Below are 27989 nucleotides of genomic sequence, written 5' to 3'. Positions count from 1 at the left end.
AGATTATCCGTGGCTAGAACAAAAAAATTACTCCTAACAATAGAAAGACTGCTGTTCTTAAGGCCAACGAGTCTGCAGCGCAGTTTTCTCTTAATTTAATCTGACACACATCTAGCAATTACACTGAGCGTATTCTAAAACAACTGGAGCAGCATAATGAATAGCTGCATTATTTGTTTTGCATTTGAAATCCAAACTACAGGTGACGTGTACTCCATTGTGTGGATCCCAAGGGCTCGGTTTAATCAGGAAGCCGTCTGCTAGGACTAAACGTGTCAAGTAAAGGCGACCCTGAGAAAAGCTGAACTCTCACACTTAAGACTTAACAAGGATCTTATTCATAGGGCAACAGCAGCATACTGAGGCGTAAATACTCTGGTCCCTTAAGAAAAAAAAAAGAAAAAAATTCCCACATTTGTCATTGCATGGGAATAAGACATCCGAAAGTTGGACAAGACAATGTGCACTGTTAAATCGACTTTGAATCCGACATCAAACGAGGAAGTGTCACTGTTTAAAATCATAGAGAGAAGCTGGCTGTGGTTCATTATGAAGTGATCTTGACTTTATCCTGCTCCCTTTGAAGAATACAAGTCCAAAGAGACTTTCTCTAAAGAGGAGGTTAAGAGTAACCAAAACCAGTGTTTTATTGTTGCACAGTCACTGAAATCAATTTAATAAGGAACAAATGGACTACAAAAAAATTTTCCAATGATCTTTTAAGCGCTGCTGCTTGGAATTTTCTAATTTTGACAATATAAGTACATAAGCAGGTTTTTACCAGAGGTAGCAGTAAAAACATACATACTACACACCTTGCTGTAGGTGGAGCGCTACTGTACGGTGAGCTGTTTCATTCACTCAGCGTAAATAAACACCACACAGTATCTTGAGTCCATCATGAATTCCCTCCAAAAACAACCTTTTCAAAGTGGCTAGAGTAAATACAGGGTGGTCCTTCACCAGCGTGACCTGCATATCGTTCCTCACTTCCGGATGTGAACTTCCTGCATAGTATCTCCCAGGAGTAACTCACATTTTGTACAAACCCGATTCCAAAAAAAGTTGGGACACTGTACAAATTGTGAATAAAAAAGGAATGCAATGATGTGGAAGTTTCAAATTTCAATATTTTATTCAGAATACAACATAAATGAAATATCAAATGTTTAAACTAAGAAAATGTATAATTTCAAGGTAAAAAAAAAGTTTTGATTTAAAATTTCATGGCATCAACACATCTCAAAAGATTTGGGACAAGGCCATGTTTACCCCTGTGTGGCGTCCCCTCTTCTTTTAATAACAGCCTGCAAACGTCTGGAGACTGAGGAGACAAGTTGCTCAAGTTTAGGAATAGGAATGTTGTCCCATTCTTGTCTAATACAGGCTTCTAGTTGCCCAACTGTCTTAGGTCTTCTTTGTCGCATCTTCCTCTTTATGATGTGCAAATTTTTTTTTTATGGGTGAAAGATCTGGACTGCAGGCTGGCCATTTCAGTACCCGGATCCTTCTTCTACTCAGCCATGATGTTGTAATTGATGCAGTATGTGGTCTGGCATTGTCATGTTGGAAAATGCAAGGTTTTCCCTGAAAGAGACGACGTCTGGATGGGAGCATATGTTGTTCTAGAACTTGGATATACCTTTTAGCATTGATGGTGCCTTTCCAGATGTGAAAGCTGCCCATGCCAAAAGCAATCCTGCAACCCTATACCATCAGCTTCTGAATTGAGCGCTGATAACAACTTGGGTTGTCCTTATCCTCTTTAGTCCGGATGACATGGCGTCCCAGTTTTCCAAAAATAACTTCAAATTTTGATTCGTCTGACCACAGAACAGTTTTCCACTTTGCCACAGTCCATTTTAAATGAGCCTTGGCCCAGAGAAAACGCCTGCGCTTCTGGATCATGTTTAGATATGGCTTCTTTTTTGACCTATAGAGTTTTACCAGGTGAAGGCGAATGGCACGGTGGATTGTGTTTTCTGGAAGTATTCCTGAGCCCATGTTGTGAATTCCATTACAGTAGCATTCCTGTATGTGATGCAGTGCCGTCTAAGGGCCCGAAGATCACGGCATCCAGTATGGTTTTCCGGCCTTGACCCTTACGCACAGAGATTGTTCCAGATTCTCTGAATCTTTGGATGATATTATGCACTGTAGATGATGATAACTTCAAACTCTTTGCAATTTTTCTCTGAGAAACTCCTTTCTAATGTTGCTCCACTATTTTTCGCCGCAGCATTGGGGGAATTAGTGATCCTCTTATGTACATTTGTATGTTCCTTATATGTACATTTAACTGTTCCGGCCTCTTATTGCTAGCTGTCCCAACTTTTTTGGAATGTGTAGCTCTCATGAAATCCAAAATGAGCCAATATTTGGCATGACATTTCAAAAATCTCACTTTTAACATTTGACACGTTATCTATATTCTATTGTGAATAAAATATACGTTTATGAGATTTGTAAATTATTGCACAAGGGGTTTGTACAAAAGCTACGCAATATGGACAAATGTTTGTGGACACCTGACCATAAGATTTGTATCTTCTTTTTGAACATCCCATTCCACATTTATTTCATATTTGCTGTATTAATAACCTCCACTTTTATGCACATCTACTTTCGAAACATGTTTCATTCGATTTTGGAGTGTGCTTGAGGAGATTTGTGCTCGTTCAGCTACATTAGTGTTAGTAAAGGTAGATACTGATGTAGGTCAGGTGAGGAGGCCTGGGGTGAAGTCAATGTTCAAATTCATCCCAAAGGTGTTCAGTAGGGTTGAGGTCAAAGCTCTATAGCAGGTCACTCAAGATCTTCCACTCTAATGCATGAAAACCTTTACTTCATGGAGCTGGCTTTGTGGACAGGGGCAGTGTCGTGCTGAAACAGTTTTGGGTCTTCTAGTTCAAGTGAAAGGAAAATTGAATGCTACCACATTCAAAGACATCTTATACAATTGTGTGCCCCCAAATTTGGGGTAATAGTTTGGGAAAGAAACTGTCTGGAAAATGTAGGTGTCCCAATACTTTTGTCTGTATAGTGTATTAAGCAATGTTACAATCTAACAATAGATGCTAAAAAACCAACAAAGACCAATTAAAACAAAGGTCATAAAAACTATTTCTGTTTGTTTATTATTTCTTTATTTGTTTGCTTGTTTATTTATTTCTAGACTTGGAATAGCACATGTAACAATACAAATGACCCGATTTGTCCCAAGTAATGGACGGCAGACTAAGTCAGACGAATAGAAAATGGAAATTCCCACCACCCTTTTCTTCTTTAATAATGTGTACTGTACTGCGTATCTCAGCATAAACACTTTTCCTTCAAGCCTCCACCCTTTAACCGTGCCACTGCAAACTCCTACAACTTAATACGTCCAAGGTAAGCATTCAACAGAATAAAGAAATAAAAAAAATAAAAAAAAGGAGAACTATCTAGGTCACAGATTGTTAGATCATTGAACACCAGTACAGTTTTCTTTTTAAAATGTTATTCCTCACCTTAAAAGTCTAAATAAAAAAATTATATGTCAGCCACATGAACACTGGCATGCCAAGTCACACATTTCTAGCATTTCAGTTTTTATTCTTTTGAAATGAATACAAAAAATCAAAAAACAACCACAGCAATTATTTTTTCATTTCAACTCGATTCCATTAAGATGAAATCTAAATGTGTAAAATACATTATTCTCTTCTTTATCCATAATACTAGGCATCTACACTCAGAGTTAAGGATCCTCCAGTAGACTTGGCTCCACTTTTTCACATCTTTAATTTTTTTCAAAGACTAATGATTTATTAATGACACGTGCATACAGTATATTCATAGTGAATATGTGAAGAACACTGGTCTTTAGAGAAATGTGGAAGACTCACCTCAGCAGCCTGTGTTTCCTGATGCAGCAGGGTCAGACCAGTCAAATCCTCCAGGAAGGAATGAGTTGAGTTAAACACCTTAGACAAAAACTGGAATCTGTCACGTTCATAATGGTCCAGGACCTGCAAATAATACATTCATATTTAGATTATATTAATTATATGGCAGTGGGTGTAGGTTGATCAGCTAGATTACTATACATGCTGTTTTTAAAACTCACAGTTTAGGATCCCCCCCCCCCAAAAAACAAACAAACAAACAAACAAACAAACAAACAAACAAACAAAAAATATAATAAAATAAATAAATAATCAAATAAAATAAAATATAATAAATAAATAAATAAAAATAATAATTATAATAATAAGAGTAAGAATAAAATATATAATAAAGAATTTTATATATATCCTGGACTGTGAGTACAGCATGTATAATAATCTAGCTGATATAAATATCATACACATGCATGTGACATACAACCACAAATCCAAAAAAGTTGGGATACTGTGTAAAGCGTAAATGGAAAAAGAATGCCACGGTTTGCAAGTCTCTTAAATAAACATAAAAGCATATCCAAAGTTTCAACTGAAGAAATTGACAATTTTAAGGAATAAATAAGGTCATTTTGCAATTGATGGCTGCAAAAGTTGGGATGTGGCACCGAAAGTCTGGAAAATGTAAGTTTTATTCTAATTAAACAGCTGGAGAAACATTTCGCAACTAATTAGGTTGATTGACATTAAGTCAGTAAGATAATTGCGTATAAAAGGTGTATCTTAGAGAGGCAGAGTCTCTCAGAAGTAAAGATGGGCAGAGCTTCAGCAATCTGTGAATGTGTCTACAAATTATGGAACAATTCCAGGATAATGTTAAAATTGCAAAACAGTTGAATATCTCATCATTTACAGTACATAATATCATTAAATGTTTCAAAGAATCTGGAGAAATCTCTGTGCACAAGACAGGGTGAAAAATCAATATTAGATGCCCGGATCTTAGGGCCCTCAGGCAGCACTGCTTTTAAAACAGTCCTGATTTTTAAATCATCGTCCGCATGCTGAACTGGTCTGCCTGCAGTCTGGAACTTTCACCTTTTAAAAACATTTGGCGCATAATAAAACAAAAAATACAACAATGGACACCCAGAACTGTTGAGCAGCTAGAATCCTGTATCAAACACATATGGGAAAACTTTCCTGTTCCAAAACTTCAACAGCTGTTTTTTTCAGTTCCCATATGTATACAGACAGAAGACGTGATGCTACACAGTGGTAAACATGGCCCTGTCCCAACTTTTTTTTGAGACCTGTTGCAGGCATCAAATTCCAAATGACCTTATTTTTTCCTTAAATTGGTATATATATATATTCTCAGTTTAAACATTTGATATGTTTTCTTTTATTATTATTGTGAAAACAATATGGATTTATGAGATTTGTAAACCATTGCATTGTTTTTATTCACATTTTGCACATTGTTTCAATGTTTTTGGAACTGTGGTTGTATCAGCAGGGTCACGGGGGCTTTAAACATTTAAACAGGCAGACACACAGAAATCTAGATATAATCAGACACAGAGAGGGGGTAGATAGAGGGGTAGTTTCTAGATAAGTAAATAGCTGGACAGATAGACAGGAAAACAGGGAGATCAAATTCAGTATAGACAGACACCTAGACATACAAACAGAAAGACTGGAGAGTGAACAGACACATAGTTATTAGTTAGACAGTTGGCTAGACTGATGGTTGAGAGACATTTTTAAAGAGAGACAGATAACTAGAAAAACAGACAAATACACAGAGGGATAGTTAACTTAATAGCTTCATATCTAATGAGACAAATACCCGGACAGACTAACAGGTGGGTAGACTGTGGGACAGTTAACTAGACTGACAGACAGACAGCTAGAAAGGGAACATTATTATTAGTTATCTAAATAGTTAGACATTCAAAAGACAGATGAGTAGACAGAGGGCTATTTTGGTTGACAGACAGCTAAACACAGAAAGATACAAATGTTACATAGACAAAAGCAGACAAGCAGCTGAAAAGACAGTCAGAGATCCTGTTAGAGTATTGTTCCAGGCAAAAAAAAAAAAAAAAAAAAAAAGAAAGAAAGAACAAAGCATGAAATGAAAGGAAAAGTTATAGGACTAAAGGCAGACATGGAGGAGCAAAGCCCAGACATGGCCACTTTCTCTTATACACTCTCCCTTATCACAGCAGTCTTTTCACAGCCTCACTCTACAGAGAGATAGAGTTTCTGTGTGCACGGATGAATAAGCAACTGTGTGTGTGTGTGTGTGTGTGTGTGTGTGTGAGTGTGTGTGTGTGTGTGAGTGAGTGAGTAAAGCAGAGTGGCGTCTGCTTTAAATGAGCCAGACATGGGCGACTGACAGGGTGGAGTACACTTATGGTACCAAGTAGCATAGAATTAAACAGCGACTACGTCCCCAATTTAGGACAAACGTGACGTTTGGAGGTCTGGCAGCCAGTGAAGCTGCGTATAACGCACTGAAGTGGCTTCACAATGTTGTAAATTGCGCAGCCTGCTTATTTTAGAAGTCAATTCAATAAGGTATAATTATATGATGCCTATTTTCTTTCTTTCTTTCTTTCGGCTTCTCCCGTTAGGGGGCGCCACAGCGGATCCTCCGCACGTTTGATTTGGCACATGTTTTACGCTGGATGCCCTTCCTAACGCAACCCTCCCCAATTTATCCGGGCTTGGGACCGGCACTGAGAGTGGCTGGGGATGGTTCCCTGACCGGGGATCGAACCCGGGTCGCAGCGGTGAGAGCGCTGCATCTTAACCACTAGACCACCAGGGGACCCCTATTAAGAAGGGTTAAAGGAATGGTTGGAGGGGGGAGGGGGGAAGAGATCACATATACACATCAAAGCTTAACTACATTCTTGGAACAGCACTACAGGACTGAGATTGTTGTACAAAACAAAGTTGTAGTCTCACCCAAAGGATTTTGGAGTGAAATATTTATTGACAGTTTTCCAATTTACATAAAATCACTTTTTTTTTGTGCATAGCAATTTCCCTGTAATAGCATTCATAAATGGATTCCTCTTTTTGTAACTGCTGTAGACTAGTTTGGTCCCTCAGTTAGTTTAATCCCATTTTATTGGCTCTGATAGAAAGATAAAGAAACTACCAATTAGGAGCATTTTTGTGTGAAAGCTACTAGACAAATAGCTCGACTCTGAGATCAGGAACAGTGAACTTATATAAGTGAAGGGTATTTTATATCTGCCACTGGCTTACTCATTAGGGGATACTTACAGGCACAAAACTAAAACATTCTTTATACTTCATAACCTATTCATCTCTGTAAAGCTGCAAATTGTTAAAAGGGATATACAAATAAAAATGAATCGAATGTCGTTTAAATATCGAAATGACAAATTCTGAACAGCGCCACCTCATGATTTCCTTTCGACTCTTTCCTCATCTGTTCGAAAATTAATTCTCTTTTGCCTACCTAAAATACATTTTTATCTAGAAATATCTTACTGAAATATATTTGATTCATTGTGGTTAGGATTTCATGTAACTTCCTGTAATATGTAAACTTGAACATTATGTGGGCAGCCATATTGGACAGCTGGAATGTTTTTTTTTCCCTAGCGCAATTTGCCTTCACATAGCTTTCCAGGTCCTGCCCTACAAAGATTGGCAGACGTGTAAGAAGAAACTGGAAAGTTTGCGGAATTCAACAGAATTTCACTCGAATGTGTGAATGAGCTAAATTTACAGTAGGTAATAAATGCCTCATTTTATTAAGGGCGATGTTTTCAGGTTTGTAAAGATGTGAAGAGAAATTATAATACCCCAGTTTAGTTTGGATAAATCATTAGCATGGGGACAAAGGACAAGGACAGATTAGTATATCTCAGCTATCAGTTTTTAATCTATAGTTGCATTTGTAAGTGGACACCATCTTCTTGTATACAAGAAAAACAAATAATTAGGTTTTATTTGTTATGTATATTTGACAAGTGGTGGATGAAGTACACAAACAATGTACTTGAGTTAAAGTAGAGATACAGAAGGTGAAATATTACTACAGTAAAACTTCTTTCTTTAAACTTTCACTTAAATAGAAATACAAACGTGTTTGCCTTCAAATGTACTTACAGTAAGTATTCAATTTACTATGATTTATTATGGCTATAATGTTTCTATTATCATTTTTATCACAAGACTCTTTGCTTAATCAACTTAGTTTCTGTGAAAAGACTGTAATGTTACTGTTTAGACAACGATCTATTAATAGACTGATATGAGTCAAACACTGATTCATATCTATTAAAATTAACATGAGCCCAAAACCTTCTTTTCAAATCATTCAAAAAAATGACACAAATTAGGCCACGGGTTTTGTTATGTTATATTGTGAGTTTTGTCCATCATTTATTCCTCTCAGAATGTTCTGCTTGCTGTTGAACTGATGCTGAAGTGTATGTTCGTGCTAAGTAGATACCACCAAGGCGGCAAATCAAAACAAGTTCAAAACAAGAGCGTGCGCTCTTCTCTGATTGGTGGCTTGCTGCATGATTGACCAGTGAATTGTTTTATCCTCTCATAAATAAAAAGCTGATTTGGCTACATGTAGCCGAGTAAAAAGAAATGTAGTGAAGTTAAGGTAATAGTTTCCCCAAATGGAAATACTTCAGTAAAGTACAGATACGCGGAAAAAAATCTACGTAAGTATATTACATTTACTTCGCTACTGTCCCCCACTGTATATTGAAGCAAAATATGTTGCAGCAGTGCACCTCAATGCTGAAACTATAGTGGAAGATACATGTTCTAAACTGCACCACCGACTGCACAACACACATTGTTTTTTTTCTTGTCAAATTTATTTGCAAACACAGATAATACCCTTATTTTAAAACAAGAACGAGACAAAAAAAGAAGCCTGTATTTTTTCACATATAAACTAATGCCTAGTGGAATTATTTATTTATTTATTTTTTTTACATATTACGAAGTTGGGGTTATAGCACAGGGTCAGCCAGTATATTCCCCTGGAAGGAGTGGTTTAAAGAACTTGGCAGTCCTAGAGCTTGAACCCCCAACATTCTGATCAGTAATTCAAAGCCCTAATTATTGAGCCACTGCCCTAAATTTTCACTGACCATATATCTATAATTCTTACCTGCCAGCAGAGATGGCAAAAGTACACACACACTTCACTTCAGCAGAAGTACATATACTCATATTTTAAAAGACTCTGGTAAAAGTACTGACTATACTTTTTGTTCTCAAGTAAAAGTAAAGACATTTGGGCTAAAAAAAATAATACAAAAATTGTTTTAGTGTCACGCTGGTAACTGAACCTCACGTCATAATTTTTAGGGCTGTCAATCAATTCAAATATTTAATCGCGATTAATCGCACTGTCATGAGATAACTCAAAAATAATCTGTTCTAAACGTACCTTCAATTAATACTTTTATAGGTTTTAATACTCAAATCAACATAGGCATAGAGAAATATGGATGCTTTAAACAAATGTTTGTTTTTTAATAGTGAAACCAAACTCAACATAGAGCATGAAGACGAAATATTCTTATAAATTAATGAAAGTAATTATGGTGTTTTAAAATACGTAAATCAAGCTGACACGTAAATCAGGACACTAAACGGAACCTTTGCTAGGTTTCAACACAGACGGTTAATGAGGTGATCCCGGAGAAATTGTACCTCTTCTAACTTTCATACGGATGAAATCATCAGAAAATATTAAAAATTATTAAATATTAAAATATAGACATTCTGAGCTTTCTATTTATATATTTAATTATGTCTGTGAGGTAAGTATTCACTAAGATTCAGGTTGTTTTATTTATATGTCTGTGAAGAGAGATTACAGAGACGGCAGAGAGCGCCCCCTGTATTTTTTTTTTCAATTTACAAAAGCACAGCGTTTTGTTGTTATTATGAGTGTATAGAAAAAAAAGTAGACCCTTTACAGATTCGAGTGATGTATTACGCTCATCTGTACCAAAAAAAAGCAGAGTAATTTGAGTTTGTTTCGGTGTTAACGAGGAGATAATGCCACAAAACGCGTTGGTGCGTTTGTCGACCCCAGCGGGTTAATTGCTGGATGTGTGCATTAAGGCGGATTTTGGTGCTGAAAGAAAAAAAAGATTTACTGTGGAGTTTTTTTTTATATCTGAGTAGAGAAAGGATGTCGCGAATAAACGTAGGTTGCGCTGCAGATTAAAATTTCGCCTCTTTTATATTTACTTATTTATATAAGGTCAAACGGAAATGCCTGCTGCATTAATTTGCGTTAATAAAATCAGTGCTGTTGAAATTAATTTACGTTAACACTTTAACACGTTCATTTTGACAACCCTAATTAATGCGTAGTACGTAACAATTTTTTTTTATTTTGTTACCTCATGAATGTATCCAGGCTAAACATCCACCATATAGAACACAAGCAGAGAAAAAAATGATGATCAGGTGATCAGGAATGTCTCTGTTCTCAGTCATGTTTACATCACTGACTCCCTCTGTCTCATCCACGTTAACCCCAGACTTCTTGTTGCCTTCTGCCTTGCTGATTATTAGCTTCGTAAATTAGTCTACATCCGTGGTGTGTGAGAGCCAGAAAATGATACACCAGTGGTAGATTAAAAAAAAAGTCACACAATGACAAGAAATAGGTTGATGCGCTGAAAACGGCGCAATGAGAACAAAAAATATTGACAACTAAACTAAAGTACGGAGCCTGTTTTAAAAATTTAAAAAGTAGAAAGTACAGATATTTGTGTTAAAATGTAGAGTGAAAGTAAAGAACTGATATCAGAAAAATCTACTTATGTACACTAACAAAGTATTTGTACTTCATTACATGTTACCTGAAGCACATTTTTATTCAAACTGTTGAACAGGCTGAACATCACAAGCTCATCCCTTAGATTGAAGTGCTTTATATCCTCTTCCACATGAGCTTAGAGAAACCCACAGGGGAGAGGGGAAAGAAGGTATACCAACCATCCCATCCCAGAGAGCATGGAAAATTTCACTCCCACACTACTGGCCATAGATGGCTGTGGTATAGTCAGAATGCTACTGTTTTTGGTCTGTTATACCTCAATTACAAGTTGTAAATTTCCTTCCTTTTTTTTACACATCTAAATATATTTACACTATTTTTAAATACTGCCATATCGTTATATAATATATTTTCCCATATATTTTCCTATTCATCATTAAATATTTTTTTTTTTTATATATTTTCTTATATCAGCTCTTTTTTTTTTCTTGTTTTCTTTTATATTTTCTAGATATAGACCTTTTACTTAATGCACAATTTCTGAGCAGCCGATTGGGTTTTCATTTGTACTGCAAGTTGTATTCTGCATATAATTATGCTTGTGACAAAAACAAATCTTGAATCTTAATTCAAGCTCATGAAGTGGGAACATCTATTTTTCCATTGCACTACGTGGGAAGCCCTCTATCGCACTGACATTTTGTAATTAATACATCTTTTTTTCTCTCTCTCATGTAATTTTTCCTTTTTTTTTTTTTCTCGTGGGGACTGCGGTGGTAACAGGTCGAGAAGTTTATCCCCGACTTCTCTATTCCTAGCGGCAAGTTTATTCCAGCTTTTCTCTAAGGAAAGTCCCTGATGTATCCTGTCAGATACAATCTCACCAGTAGTGTTTGCCCTAGAGTCTCTGTCCGTTTGGGTTCCCATGATGCAGAGTCAAAAGGAAGGCATTTGCAATAGTCGAACAGTGGGCATCTACATACCACCTTCACTTGCTTGCATTTTTAAGAAAATGAGTACTGTTCAAGGCGAGGTCTTTGCTTGATTGTCCAACTCCTCACCCCATAACGGAGAGTAAGCGTACAAAGGGAACCTCATTTACGCTGCCATGACTAACGACCTTATTCTTTTAGTCAATAACTTTAAAACACCACCACAGGTGAAAGCGGGTACTGCTTCACCACAATGGAGTGGTACAGGGACTTCAGTGGTACCTGGGATGTCTATCTCATGTTCTCTTATGAATAAGATCAAAATACCTAATAAGATCCCTTTACCTAAAGGGAACATAAATCTGACATCATTTATTCTCTTTATTTAAGACATAAAGCAGGTTTTCATTAACTGCTATGGGAGACAGAATGGCACAACAATGAACAATTCAGCAGAACTTAAGCAATTGATTATGTGGAAATTCAAGAAAGTGAACTTATAATTAACTAGAGTTTCCCCATCAAATATCCCATATAATTACTTTCTAGAATGAGTCAAAGGTTCTTGTCTTCCTCTCTTCAATTCTGCCTTTGTCCTGCTTAGTGTTGTTTCCACTGGCATTGTAAGGAACTCCCAATAACAGAGTGTGCACTTTTCTGTGTATCACTCCAGACACCTTCTGTATTTCATACGACCGCACTACTCTGCTTGGTCCTTGTTAGCAAACAATGTGTTTATCACAGAAATGATCATGAAGTGCTGTGGTACATTTTGTCTGCGTGGTCCAACCTTAGCGTTCATACACAGATTATTTTACAGGAGCATTGTTTTCTGTTCATTTCGAACCAAAGCCCATATTTCTCTCGCAAGGATGTTTAGCATTTATGACAGTGCTTGTAAACAAACTCTTGCTTAGCAACGCAGTAGCAGGAAACAACTTTTACAGGGTTTCATTATATTTTCCAGGAGTGGATCCCCCTCGATCTGGCACCTCCTGACTGATGCGGCCCATTAAGCCATGGCGACCATGTGACGCAGCTTGCGTGTGTGTGTGTGTGTGTGAGAGGCTGCATTGGGGGAGCAGAACATCTGGTTTACATAGAAAGAGGCTTCCCAGGCTTGGCCTAATTCCCTCCTCCAGTTCTCGTAACTTCCCCATGGTAGTTGCTGAGAGAGGCTCTGACGCTTCAGCGTCCTGCACGTCAACACTCTGTGTGTTTGCTTTGTAGCCAACTGTTTATGCAGTGTGTTCATTAGAATCGAGAATAAAACGCCAGTTATTAGGCTTGTGGTTATTTTAAATTTCATTGTGATCAATATGGACGTATAGAACCCTTAGTAAGTGTTCAGATATACATGTGTGCTGCCTTCAAAAAAAAAGTCCAAAAGAACACTTCTCATTTTTGAGAGCCTCCTCTGAAATGAAATACAGTAAAGCTGTTGTGGGTAAACATCGAGTGTGCTGAATTTTCCAGGTGAACATTTATTCTTGTGTTTTCTTGTCAGGTTCTTTTGGCTTCCAGGCCGTCCTTGGTGAGGCTTAAAGGAGACGGAAACAGAAAACTAAATTTACAAGCAATTGTCCACTGAAGGCTTGATTGTTTTGTTTCCATGGCTTTCCTGTTGCGCACAGCCAACAGCAGGAGCAGCGGCACTCAAACACAACTGCAGGACGGAGGCCAGACAACAGAAACAGAGCCCAGTCCCAGATTTCATCTCTGAGCAGGACATGTTTCTAGTGTGTTAAAGATTTAAAAAAATAAAGTTCCTGCGAAGGCAGCATTTTACAGTACAGCTGGATAATGACCAAAAAACAACTGCAAAAGCAAATCCAAGAGCTTCTTAAGGCAAAGAAATAGTAAGAGTAAGTCACGTGACCTGAACCCAACTTAATATGCTTTTTACTAAATACAAACTATGGGCAGAAAAAACCCACAAACAAGTTCTGGAGGCCTGGCAAAGCACCTAAAGAGCTTTTGCTGATATTCATGGATTCCAGACTTTTAGGCAATCAATTGCTTCAAAGGATTTGCATCCAAGAATAAAAACAAAAATCTATATATTTATAAATAGTATAACTATGCTAGTTTGCAGGACTATGTAAAAAGGCTGCAATTCCTGATCGTTGAAGTTGAATGTTGATTGCGTCACATATTCTGATGTCAAGTTTTCAAAAGTTTTTCAATTATTTACTTGCAATGGTAAGTAATAAAGTTACTTAATGCACCTAAAGATACATCAAAATGAAGTATATCACAAAAATAACACACTGCAAAGTAATTTCATCTCAGTGTCTAGTCCCAGCTTTAATTCCAAATTTAGAATTCATTCTTAAGTGTTTAACTTTTAAAACCGATTCTTAAAAAAAAGTTCCTACTCACACTCACACGTACTAGAGCGATAGAGAGATCAATACAGAGATATAGAGATAGATAGAAAAAGAGAAAATTAATTTAGAGATAAATGGAAAGAGAGAAAGCGAGAGCAAGAGAATGTGAGAGGAAAAGGGGAATAAAGAGAAAGACAGTGAGAATGAGAAAAGGGAAGACATGATAAGAAAAGAATGAGAGACATAGCAAAAGAAATAAAGTGACAGTTAAAGTGAGAAGGGAAAGAAGAGACAAATACAGACATGGAAACAAATAAGAGAGCAAGTGAAAGAAAGACAAAATAAATAGATAGAGAGAGAGAGAGAGAGAGAGAGAGAGAGAGAGAGAGAGAGATAGAGAGGGAGAAAGAGAGAGAGAGAGAGAGAGAAAAAGAGAGAGAGAGAGAGAGAGAGAGAGAGAGAGAGAGAGAGAGAGAGAGAGAGAGAGAGAGAGAGAGCGAGAGAGGGAGAAAGAGAGAGAGAGAGAGAGAGAGAGAGAGAGAGAGAGAGAGAGAGAGAGAGAGAGAGAGAGAGAGAGAGAGAGAGAGAGAACAGGCCAGCAGGTCCTCACATGGAGAAGAGATTGGGCGTCTGAGCTGATTTATGGGACTCAACAACAGCGAGTCTCTCCAGGGAAAAAACACTTCAATCCCGTCCTAATTACTCACATACGCCACTGACATCAACACACAACGAACACTAACACACACCATATTGTCTCTGTATAGTAGAATTCACGCATGTGACCTGTGTTTTTATGTATAAAATAAAAATTTAAATCCAAAAATTGGAATTTGTGACTGACATTTCGTGTTGCCCAAAAGAGCACTGTTAGAAAATTATCATTTTTCTTTTTTATTAATAACTCTGAATGTTTACTCTTTGTTTGTCTGTGAAAACTGTATTTTATTTAAAAAAAAAAAGGATAAACCAACATAAAAACCAGAGAGCTGTCTATTGAAATAGCAAGACAATTGGGATAATCAATTAGAGCCATCAATCAGAGCAGGCATTAGGCATAGCCAATACAACAATATGGAATTTTCTTAAAAAAAAAAAGAGGAATCCTGGCATTGAACATGTTGGCCAAGGAGAGCAGCAGCTGATGAGAGAAACACTATGAGAGCTGTGAGATAAAAATTCAAAACAACAGTCAGTGTCTACAACCACTTCCACAGGGCTGGAGTGAAGAGTCATAACTCACCCTTAAAAAAAATCGAGCACAGAAATAGATACCACAAGATACAAGCCACTCATTAGCAATAAGAACCAGAAGGCCAGAATAGAATTCACAAAGAAATAGTCAGATGCCACACAAGCTCTCAAACCAAGATGAAACTCTACCAAAGTGATGGAAGTGCTAAAGTGTAGAGAAAGAAAGGATCTGCTCATGATCCCAAAAGAACAAGCTTATCGGTCAAGCATGGTCAAGAACGTCTCATGCTTTTGATTTCTAAGGATGCTTTCAGAAACTCAATCACTATGGTTTGCTGATAATGTTTACAAGACGGTAGAAGCGGAATGAATTCCGAACGCTGCAAAAGCGTTTTGTCTGCCAATTTACAGAGAAATGCATCCAGATTCCTTGCGAGAAACATCATGCAGCAAGACAACAGCTCAAAACACACTGACAGCATAATAAAGAACTTTATCAGGGGGAAAAGTGGATCCAACTGAGAAGCATTTCTTCTTCTGAAGAGAAGCCTGTAGGAATAAGCCACCCCAAAACAACTGGAAAAAAAAATAAAAGCTGAAAATATCTCCCAAGCTTGCAGTATAAAGCAAAGCTTTGCAGTTCCAATGTTTTGGGAGAGGATATAATCATTATTTCAGTATATAATTATTTCTAAGGAATACAAATCCTTAAATCATTCATGTTTTTTCATAGAAATAGTTTGTTACATTTTACATATTGTTTTTCTGTTTTCCATGTCAAAACTTTTTAGTTTCAAATGGAACTTGTCATTTTGTACTTTTTTTAACAGAAAAGTGAGCATTCAATGAACTCAGCATTCAAATAGGTATTGTCAGGAATTGCTATTGTAATTGGTAAAATTACAGACATGATACATTAAATTACACTCAAATTAAAATGACACGTAATCACAGGAACCGTCACATGGAGACACGTCAGAAATGTATTTGCCACTATCAACTAAAACATTTTATTTTTAACTCAGTGACAGATGTGTGTGAGAAATGAATAAAGCCCTCAAAACATATATGGTATTTGTGAACATCAGTGCTGGGGAAAAAAAATGTTAAAGAAATGTTAATGAAATATACACAGTGATGGGACTTACCACTTGTGAGCAGGCAGTGCATTTATCAAAGGCCAAGCTGGCAGGAAGAACATTGTCAAATCTGGAGAGGAAGCCCCGAATCTGTAAAGTGGAAAAAATATGTGATGAGCCAGGACCAAATCATTGACCACAGTGACATCGTGTGGTAGTACATGAGCTCAGCTGTGTTGCTTGTTCACACGGGAGCTCTGTGCTACTGTATATACACATATATATTCACTGGCTATCTTCAAGCGACAGGTGAAGACCTACCATTTCCTGGAACACTTAAACTAGCATTTATCCAGGTTTGCTTTGTCTTTTACATGAAAAAGAGTTGTAGGCTAAATTAGTTATAAGTAGGTTAAGTTGTAATCTAGCATACCAGTGTAGCTTTATTCATTGATAGAGACTCAAAGCACTTTTGTACGTCACTCTGGACAAGGGCGTCTGATAAATGCCATAAATGTAATGTAATGTAATGTAACACATACACACACACACATATATATATATATATATATATATATATCTCAGGACATAATCATCTGGTCCTTATAATGTTTTAGAATATGATTTTACCAAAAAAAAAAGGAGAGACCAAAAAAAGGAGAGACCAAAAAAAGGAGAGACCGTGTGTAGGAAAAACTAAGTATATGTTATGATTCAGTAGTTTGTAGAACCTGTTTTGGAGCAATAACTTCAAGCAATCATGTTCTGTGTTACTTTATCACATCATTTTGGAGGAGTTTTGGCTCAATCGTCTTTACAACTTTCCTTCATTGAATTTTGCACACATTTATTTTTTCCCCCAAGGTTCTTTTTTTTCTCCCATAAATCTTCTTATACAGTAAGATCTGTGCTTGCTTGCTTCTTGTCTGAACCTCGGATTGAAGACAAGCCAAATTAAACGGATGGCATGACTTGGCAGGTTTCAGTGCGAGTTCCCTGAATGAGCTGAAAGAGCATATAATTAACCACCCGAACAATCAACTTTTTTTTTTTTTCCTGATCTGCTGCTGCAGTCTCTCTCTTAGCAAACATCACAAGACACTGACTGAATGTCTAAGCCTCAGTCCATATAGTCAGTGTCTGTTTTAGGCCAAACTTTAAACTGAGTGATCCTTTACTGCTGTATAAAGCAAATCTTAAACTAGCCTGAGTCTACGGTGAGTGAAGGAGTTGTAACGCACTGTTGTTTGGGCACAATGAATGCAAAAAAGCCTTCAGTTGGAATCATTACAAACCAGTAAAAGAGAGAATCTTGAGTCACAGCCAGTCCTGGTGTCTTATTTATTAAGCAGGTGCATGCATTTTACTATATTAGACCATGCATGCATGCAGGTATGCAAAAAAATAATAATAAATACATACTTTTTTAAAAGTATACCTAATAGTACAAAAGTGTAATTGCAGTTAAAGTCTATTGATTGGGGTGATGACCTGCTTGACAATTTATAATTAGGCCAATTTGCACCCACCAGGCAGAGGTCCCCTATCACACAGCTTTCAACTAGGGGCAACTCTTTTAAATTGCTGCTCAGTAAACTTCAGGGTAGTGCAAAACACACTAAAAACTTTCTTTCGGCTTCTCCCGTTAGGGGGCGCCACAGCGAATCCTCTGCACGTTTGATTTGGCACATGTTTTACGCTGGATGCCCTTCCTAACGCAACCCTCCCCAATTTATCCAGGCTTGGGACTGGCACTGAGAGTGGCAGGGGATGGTTCCCTGACCGGGGATCGAACTCGGGCCGCAGCGGTGACAGCGCCACATCCTAACCACTAGACCACCAGGGGACCTAGTGCACACTAATATGCAAATTCTACCAATTTCGCATTTATAGGCTCACAGATAACCATAATAATTGATGGGGTAGAGAGAGAATTGCCATCCCTCCCTCCTATAAGACCATCGACAATGTTGCTCTTTAGGGCTCCTGGGATTCGAACATGCTATTTTAAGGAACACACAAAAAAACAAGTCTTTGCTGGGAGTGACAAGCAGCTTATTAGTCGATTTTATCTGCCCAGTGCAAATCCCATCTACTCGCTCCACATTTCGAGGGAAAAATGACATGCTTTAAAAGCATTGCATGCTTAAATACATTACATTTCCATCTACAACACTGAAAATCTCAGCTATAGTGACTAATCTGAGCAATAGATTATACATTCATAACCATTAAATCACATTTTAAAAAGAAATTCGTAGTGATTGGAGGACGTCAAATTTGTGAGGTCGTTAGATTTAGAATGTGCGCAGTTTATCAAAGTCCATGTCAATTTCCTCGTTTAGACATGTCAATTTCAAGTTTAGAATCACTGTGCATGTTGCATTCATTTTAAGGGAACAACAATGTAAAATGTTTGGTAGAAGAACTGGTGCAAGAGCAACAAGCGATGTATTATGAAACAGCCAAGTGACTTTGTGTCAAGAAAAACCAGACAAAACCAGTATTTTTCATCTAGAAATGATTGCAAATGAATGGTTAGCTTATAAAACGTCATAAATTCAGTGGAAGTGAATGTCAATTAAAACTGTGGCTGATAAAACACCATCTTAATACAAAACCACCTGAATCGACCAAAAGCTGGAAGATTTGAAGATTTGAAGCGCTCACCACCGAAAAGCTTACTGAAAGAAAAAACTGAAAACATTATCTTAAAACTGTACCATTCCTGAGAATCAATTAAGCAGCCACATTGAGGTACAGACAGTTAGAGAAAGAGAACAAAATGGAAAAGAGTAGAGAAACAAAAGCAACTGGATTGAGGCAGACAGAAGGAGAAAGCTGATAAGAAAACTGGCAATGAGCAGAAAACAATATCATGGAGGAAGAATAAAAATGAAGAAGGAAATGAATGAGCCGTATGGAGATGACACTTACTCTCCAGTCCTTAGTCCTTCACACAACCATCTTTGTAAAAGAGCCCCCCCCCCCCCCTTTCCTAATTATGATTGCAGCCAAATGCCACAGTGTGTATGTAGCAATGTAGCAACAATGTATAGTCGTAGCGCTTCCTGATGGCCAGGTCGAAGCACGATAAAGCACATGCAGGTACACTTACTAACACTTACTGGGAGGCTAAAGGGAACCCCAAACACACAATCACACCAGAAAGCAACAAGCCACTGACATTTATCTTGTGGGTTTCTCGCCTGCTGCTATTGATTGATCGGTATGAACTGCCTAGTATTTTCTTTTTGAATGAAGACATGAAATATAGGGGCTTTTTACAGCAGATTACAGTAATTAACAATCCTCCAGCTTTATTTTTATCCCTGTAATGTTTTTAAACTCATTCAACATGGAGAAGATCAAACCATGTTTATACATTATATGCACTTAAATAGTAAAATGTGCATGAATACAGGTATAAAATGAAGTAGAGAACTAAAATGTTGGGTTACATACTACAAGAATTAGTCCAAGGAATCAGTTAATCTCTTGGATTGGGTGCTTTCTACTGTATCATATCTAATCTGCACATTTTGTTCCACTTGCCTGCAACAAATTGAGATCACAGCTCTGTGTACATTGTAATGAATGGGGCCCGTTGCATTGTCGCTTGCCACTATGAAGACGTCTCGAACAAGAAGTATTTATCTCAAGATGTGAACAAAGAACTAGTGACAATGCTGGTGGAAAACGTCAACGAATGGAAGAATGAAGTGACATGAAAAAGTGTGAGCACACGCTAGCCCATGACATCAAGCGAATGCAGACAGGAGGAATAAATGGTCAAGGATGGCGAATAGAGCAAAGCTGCACGATGACATCTGGTGGAAACCATGAAGACAAGATTTTTTAGCTCCTACAAACTGTTATCACACCGAACCACACACATAGGACACATCCAAAACAGAGAAGATGATCTTATAGGATTAGAGCCACCTTGCGGAACGCAAACAACTATGATTATTCAACTGACAAAATGCTGGTAAAGGACCTCATGCTATCATGGAACATATCGTTGTATCATTAAAGACTGTCCAAAATGCATCAGGAAAAATGGTCAGGGGAAAATAAAAAAATAGCTACCGTATTTTCCGGACTATAAGCTGCTACTTTTTCCCACTCTTTGAACCCCGCGGCTTAAACAATGAAGCGGCTAATTTATGGATTTTTCCTGGGTTTTTCCCGGTTTCACAAACTTCAAGCCAAAAAACTGAACCCCATTAGACATTAGACCAATGAAATTGCAGAACGGGTTCAGGTGAACCAATGAAACTCTTTATATTAAATCAGATGCGCTCCCACTGAATCGGGCCGCACCACATCATAAATATGGATGATGTTCCTCTGACGTTTGACCTGCCGCTCACTCGGACTGTCTACAGGAAATGTGAATCATTCGTCACGCTGAAAACAACACGAGCCGTGTAACAGACACTGTCTTTCATTAAAGCCTGTGTAAAGTTCATTAGTTTCAGTGTAGACACCTGCGGCTTATAGACAGGTGCGGCGTATTTATGTTCAAAATAAAAATCTTTGTCAAATTCAGTGGGTGCGGCTTCTATTTGGGTGCGCTTAATAGTCCGGAAATTGCGGTAATCTTAATCCTGATCATTTATCCATTATCAGTGTCAGACACTGGTTTCATCATTTACAGTATTCACATGGTATATTTAAAGTTTCTTTTGTAGCCTTCTGATGAATAATATTTTTCCTGTCCCTGTGTTTGCAGCTTCACCAGTTGGATTTTAAAGCCGAAAACAAGATATTCTAACAGCACTGTGTTGGATTTTTATACTCACTGTAAATACCGATTCTGTCAGTATTTATTTCAGAGATTTAACTCTGGAGGAGAACAAAAACGTTACCGTGCACGGCATTGTGTTTAATCAGTAATAAAAAAGAATAGAATCTCTCGTCTTTAAACACAACTTGTTTCAACAATTGCAAATTCTTACACATAAGAATGAAACACATGGCTAGTTTCAGAAAAGATGGTTGAAATGGAAAGAATTTATGTTCATGTTTTAGCTTACAATGTACTTTCTACAGATCTTTGTGGCTCTCAGGATGAGAGAAAAAAAAAAAAAAAGAAAACTAGCTTCCTAACTTTGGCTATTAAGATGTGTGGAGATCATAAATAAGATGATGTGTAGTGTATCCAAACACAGATCACTACAGGATTTTCAGGGCGACCCACGGCAGCTCGGGCTACATCCATATTATGCCGAATAAATCTGCCAATACATTTGGCTGTTGTAGCATGCGCTGAGAAAACAGAGCTATTTTAAAACAATGGTATTCTAAGCCCTGTAACACAGCCATGTGATTTATTCTACTTATACAACTTTATAGGCTTGAATTGCCCACAGCAACACCTCCACCTCCACCTCATCTAAATATTTCCACCACATCAATTCAATTTTGCATTGATTCAGAGAGATGGAAAAAAAAAAAAAAAGGGCTGACAATTTTAGATTTCAGGTGCTTCAATGAGGACAAGCGATTTTTTTTGCCAAACGTTGGTTTAGTTCAATCTAGATTAAAATAGATGCTGTCTTTTAAAACAAGATAAAAAAAAAATACATTACGCCTCTGCAGGTAGAAAAACCGTCTTTAGAAATGAGTTGAATGACAGCGAATCAAGCGATTCTGGCTGAACACCTGACTGTAGTGAAACAGCTTTTCTGTACGAACATTCTTACTTGAACTGAAAGACCTTCCTCTGAAAAAACACAATAGAAAAAATGAAAGCCAACTGTCTTTTTAATTACTTGCTGCCAATTCCCGAAGGGTCTTCATTTTTCTCCCTACGGCGCCTGCCAGCAGTGGATCTTAAATGAAAAGCAAATTAAACGAATGAACTCGAGGGAGATATGAAGAGCCGAGGCGTCAATGTGAAGATTGAGAGGAATAGAAGCTGCTGATGCATTACACATCCGTAATGAAGTGAGACTTCACAAAGTCTGATGTCTTTGAAATAAATTTTTTTTAAAGGCTGGCTTCATAAAGTCTCACAATTCCATTTATAACTGCAATTAAATATAAACATAAAACTTGTGCTTATTTATCATACTACATTTAAATCACTCGTTCTCTCTTTATTTATATAAAAATTACTTTAATTTAGATAATAATTTAATAAGTAGCATATTAAGTAGCGATAGTTACTAGAGGTCAAGTGAGAGTGAATTTTTACCAATAGTGAAAGATATCATACATACATACATACATACAATATATAAATATAAAAATATACACTCACCGGCCACTTTATTAGGTACACCTTACTAGTACCGGGTTGGACCCCCTTTTGCCTTCAGAACTGCCTTAATCATTCGTGGCATAGATTCAACAAGGTACGGAAACATTCCTCAGAGATTTTGGTCCATATTGACATGAAAGCAGATTTGTCGGCTGCACATCCATGATGTAAAGCTCCCATTCCACCATATCCCAAAGATGCTCTATTGGATTGAGATCTGGTGACTGTGAAGGCCCATTCGAGTACAGTGAACTCATTGTCATGTTCAAAAAACCAGTCTGAGATGATTCGCACTTTATGACATGGCGCGTTATCCTGCTGGAAGTAGCCATCAGAAGATGGGTATACTGTGGTCATAAAGGGACGGACATGGTCAGCAACAATACTCAGGTAGGCTGTGGCGTTGACACGATGCTCAATTGGTACTAATGGGCCCAAAGTGTGCCAAGAAAATATCCCCCACACCATTACACCACCACCACCAGCCTGAACCTTTGATACAAGGCAGGATGAATCCATGCTTTCATGTTGTTGACGCCAAATTCTGACCCTACCATCCGAATGTCGCAGCAGAAATCGAGACTCATCAGACCAGGCAACGTTTTTCCAATCTTCTATTGACCAATTTTGGTGAGCCTGTGCGAATTGTAGCCTCAGTTTCCTGTTCTTAGCCGTCAGGAGTGGCACCCGGTGTGGTCTTCTGCTGCTGTAGCCCATCCGCCTCAAGGTTCGACGTCTTGTGCGTTCAGAGATGCTCTTCTGCATACCTCGGTTGTAACGAGTGGTTATTTGAGTTACTGTTGCCTTTCTTTCAGCTCGAACCAGTCTGGCCATTCTCCTCTGACCTCTGGCATCAACAAGGCATTTGCGCCAACAGAACTGCCGCTCACTGGATATTTTCTCTATTTAGGACCATTCTCTGTAAACCCTAGAGATGATTGTGCGTGAAGATCCCAGTAGATCAGCAGTTTCTGAAATACTCAGACCAGCCCGTCTGGCACCAACAACCATGCTACGTTCAAAGTCACTTAAATCACATTTTTTCCCCATTCTGACGCTTGGTTTGAACTGCAGCAGATCGTCTTGACCATGTCTACATGCCTAAACGCATTGAGTTGCTGCCATGTGATTGGCTGATTAGAAATTTGCGTTAATAAGCAGTTGGACAGGTGTACCTAATAAAGTGGCCAGTGAGTAAGTATGTATATATATATATATATATATATATATATATATATATATATATATATATATATATATATATATATATATATATGTATACATACATACAGTACAGACCAAACGTTTTGAAAATTGACTATGAAAATTGTAGATTCACACTGAAAGCATCAAAACTATGAATGAACACATGTGGAATTATATATGAAATTATATACATAACAAAAAAGTGTGAAACAACTGAAAAATGTCATTCTAGGTTCTTCAAAGTAGCCACCTTTTGCTTTGATCACTGCTTTGCACACTCTTGGCATTCTCTTGATGAGCTTCAAGAGGTAGTCACCTGAAATGGTCCTCCAAAAGTCTTGAAGGAGTTCCCCGAGAGATACTCGGCACTTGTTGGCCCTTTTGCCTTCACTCTGCGGTCCAGCTCACCCCTAAACCATCTCGATTGGGTTCAGGTCCGGTGACTGTGGAGGCCAGGTCATCTGGCGCAGCACCCCATCACTCTCCTTCTTGGTCAAATAGCCCTTGATGCCTTCAGTGTGACTCTACAATTTACATAGTCATGAAAATAAAAAAAAACTCTTTGAATGAGAAGGTGTGTCCAAACTTTTGGTCTGTACTGTATATATATATAGGTCTTGACCATGAAAACAATGAAGTTTTGTGTCAGTTTGCAAAGTTGTCGCTGGTATGCAACGTCACTTCCTGTTTGGCACAGAACTATTCGGCATATTTTAAACTTCTTTAAAAACATGTTTGATGCTTATTTGGTCTAATCGCGACGTGCCGTAGCGATTAGACCAAAAAAACTCCCAAAAACACATTTTGGATAAAAATCCAAGGTGGCGGAAAATCTAATAAGAGAATAACAGAATTGGTTTCAACCCGGGGACACCAGTGACATTTTGGCCACACTTTTCAAAGGTTATGACCAAAAATATACTTCCATATTAGGAAATTTTGACCCGATAGTGGCACTTGATTATTTTGGGAAAAGCCAAAGAACATTTTGGCAAGCAAAAAGAATGCAGAATCACAAACAGCTGACAATATAATTAACCAAATCAGACAGAGTACACACCAAAAACAGATCCCATGAGCACAGGACTAAAGATCACCTTCTTAGATTTTGTACAGTTTACATTGTATATACAGCTGAGTTTATTAGAGGGACAGCGCATGTAGGATGTTTTGGTGACAAGGTGAGGGAGGCTCGATTGAGATGGTTTGGACATGTGCAGAGGAGGGACATGAATTATATTGGTAGAAGAATGCTGAAGATGGAGCCACCAGGTAGGAGGAAAAGAGGAAGGCCAAGGAGGAGGTTCATGGATGTGGTGAGGGAAGACATGCAGGTAGTTGGTGTGAAAGAGGCAGATGTAGAGGACAGGGGGGTATGAATACGGATGATCCGCTGTGGCGCCCCCTAATGGGAGCAGCCGAAAGAAGAAGAAGAAGACATTGTATATACAGCTGCCTTTCAAAAAGAAACTTTTCAACACTTTTGTAATAACATGCTCTGCGATGAGAAAGTCTTTCCTCGCCACATTCTGCAAGCATCATATGAAGTACAATTGACATTGTGTTATGAATCTTTTGTTATGGTCATGTGCATTAATACAAGTACTTTCTCTCAAATCTGGTGGTGCATCAGTGACAGGCTTTGAGATTGTGATTGGGAATATTGAGTGCTTCTGCTATTTCAGAAAACTACGGAGCTGCTTAGGAGAGCCAAACTTAGTGTGTAGTTTCTACAAAGGAGATAGGATTGGATCCCTCTATAAATGTCTACAACCTTGTTACGCATTACTAGAAGAGAGTGAGTTCAGTGTCTTCATTAACCAAGGCAACACAAAGTGTCAGTGGTAGACAGCGAAGATGTAGTTTGACCCCATTACTGTTTTAGTGTCTGTTTTTCATTTAATTCTTTTTTTGTATTTAATGCACAACATCTGACTGTTTACATTACTACATTTTTTTTTTGTACAAAGTGCCGTTCTTTGCTACTTTGAAGAGAATCCAAAAACTGTGTCGAAGGAAAACCTGTCGCAACTCAGCAGTTCTCACGAGAGTTTGCATGGAGCACTGGCTCTCTCACTGCACTCTCCTTAAGTCCTAAACTCTCCGTATGCGCCGTATGCTTCATAGGACAAGGTTGCATAAATGATTAAAATGTACTTTTTATAGATCGAACTTTTACATATGATACATCTATTCAAAAGCAAGTACTTTTCTACTTTTTCAAAAGTGGAAATATATTAAAAACATTTTTTTTTTTACTGGTTTCATATGTCAACAGGAGATTCGTACATTTACTAGTATAGGAAAGCGTTTAGTAAATATTAATCGTTAAATGGGTGCCAATAATTCTGAAATACATGATTTAAATAATAAGATAATCGGTTTTTCAATCAAACACGTTTATGCTTATTATGTATTTATTTATTTCATCGGGGTGGTAATAATTGGGGAACGCAGAAAAAGTCACATGGAACGCAAATACTCTAATATTAAAATTAAACGACTATATTATTGGCAAGCTCCTTTCAAGAACATGCGATATTCCTTATTTTCACTAGGGGGCAGTGTTGCCTAATAAAAGAAAGAAAAAACGGAACGGGGGATGTCTAAAAAGAGTTAGCAATGTCGAATTCTATGCTATTCATTATACTAAAATGACCTAAAATAAGAGGGAAAACATGCTAAATACCAGAGAATATGCCATGTCAAAGAAATAATCAGCTCTTGATGTTTATTTTCATCTTCCTTGAACAAGGGCACTGACAGGAAAGCTGTTAAATTAATCTGCTTAATGCATGAAGGATTAATTTAAAATGTGTATTTATTTATATTGCACTTGGGGATTTTTTAAAGCGATGACATTATGCTGCTTAGAGTCTTGTGTGTCGTTTGCTCTGACAATGTGAAAGAGTTCGAGAGCTTCGTTCTGCTTCGGTGTCCTCGGTTTCATCATTAGCTCCCTGCTTGTGCATGTCTGTATGTGTGTGTATGTGCGTGTGTGTGTGTGTGTGTGTGTGTGTGCATCTACAAGTGTGAATGTGTTTGTGAGAAGTGTTATTGAGAGGCTGTGCCAGGCTTTGGTGTGCAGGCAGGGGGTCGAGCAGTAGCCGTGTGTGAAGCATTTATTATAAAGAGAGATGAAGGATGCATGGTGCATCATTAAGGTCATATTTGAATGATCGCAACGAGTCATTTGCTGATACACAATGAGTTCAAGTGCCATTTCTTTCCAGTCTCAATGTTTTTTTTACCGCTCGCAATACAAGCAGGCTTGTCTGTTTTACATATTTTACATATTCCTTTAGAAATGGCTTATTACTGCCTACTATTACTTTGCTTGACCTCCGGATTTTGCGACACTATGGGGTGAGTCTCAATCGCCTCTCTTGTTCTGTGGAGTCAGGGAGTCGGCCATTTTAAGATCTGCCTCTACGTGATTTGTAACTTTATTTGATGTTTTATATACGGTTTGTTTTTAGTCTAATGACACCCCATGAGCTATAGAGCTGACTGAGACGGCATCCCATAATCCAGCACTGTGCCGTGAGGAAAACTACTTCAGACGTTAGACCTTGATGTGACCTTGATCCTGTTTGGCTCAGTTTCAACAGTTAATCAGTTTATTTGCTATTTATAACGATAATGTGATATTCCTGCTCGCTCATGAGATATCTTTGTTGGGACACCATCTACAACCTGAAATCACCTCCAGCACCTTTACAGCAGAGGATAAAAGACACCTTCTTGAGAGAGAGAGCGAAAAAAAAAATTACACATACTATAAAATGTTGAGGCTCGAATAAAAAAAGCGAATATCAGATATTTTTTACCTTATACAATCATTTGTTGTGTAAAAATGTCCTTATGTTGACTATAAAATAAATCTAACCATTCAACCCATTTCAAGAGAAACCTGATTAAAAATGATCAAGAACCTCAGAAGTCTTTCGTTTGGATCTCTCCGTATTCAATGTGTGTACACAGGGAGATATATAGCTATATAGTTACCACGGCCGAGCATTCGGCTGGTAAATGGGGAAAATAAATGTGTGTGATGTGATGAACGAGTCGAGCGTGTGATGCTTTCCGAAGGATCCTATTCATTACTGATTTACGCATTCACAGCCTACCCTTCCACCTTTGACACTACTCCCTCTTCCGATTGTTTGCCTTCAAATGTGTGCATTTCGCAGTAGGACCTTTTGTACTCCTGGCTTCAGCTCGGGTTTATAAATGAGAGCTAGTTATGAGAGGAAAGGATCACCTGAAGCTGCACTTC

General features: G+C 37.9%; 1 protein-coding gene across 1 annotated transcript in view; it reads right to left on the bottom strand.

Moving 5' to 3' along the window:
- The window catches only part of atg7 (ATG7 autophagy related 7 homolog), a 126699-nt gene that overhangs the window by 34686 nt on the left and 64024 nt on the right, over positions 1-27989 (bottom strand). Inside the window, exons 18-19 of the mRNA XM_083534123.1 lie at positions 16303-16383; positions 3888-4010 (exon numbers count right to left, since the gene is read on the bottom strand). Coding sequence (XP_083390249.1) covers positions 3888-4010; positions 16303-16383 — 204 coding nt within the window. The remainder of the gene's footprint in view (positions 1-3887; positions 4011-16302; positions 16384-27989) is intronic.

The sequence above is a fragment of the Silurus aristotelis genome (assembly GCF_946808225.1).
Source record: "Silurus aristotelis genome assembly, chromosome: 28".
In the NCBI taxonomy this organism is placed as follows: Eukaryota; Metazoa; Chordata; class Actinopteri; order Siluriformes; family Siluridae; genus Silurus; species Silurus aristotelis.
This window is presented reverse-complemented; position numbering and strand designations above follow the sequence as displayed.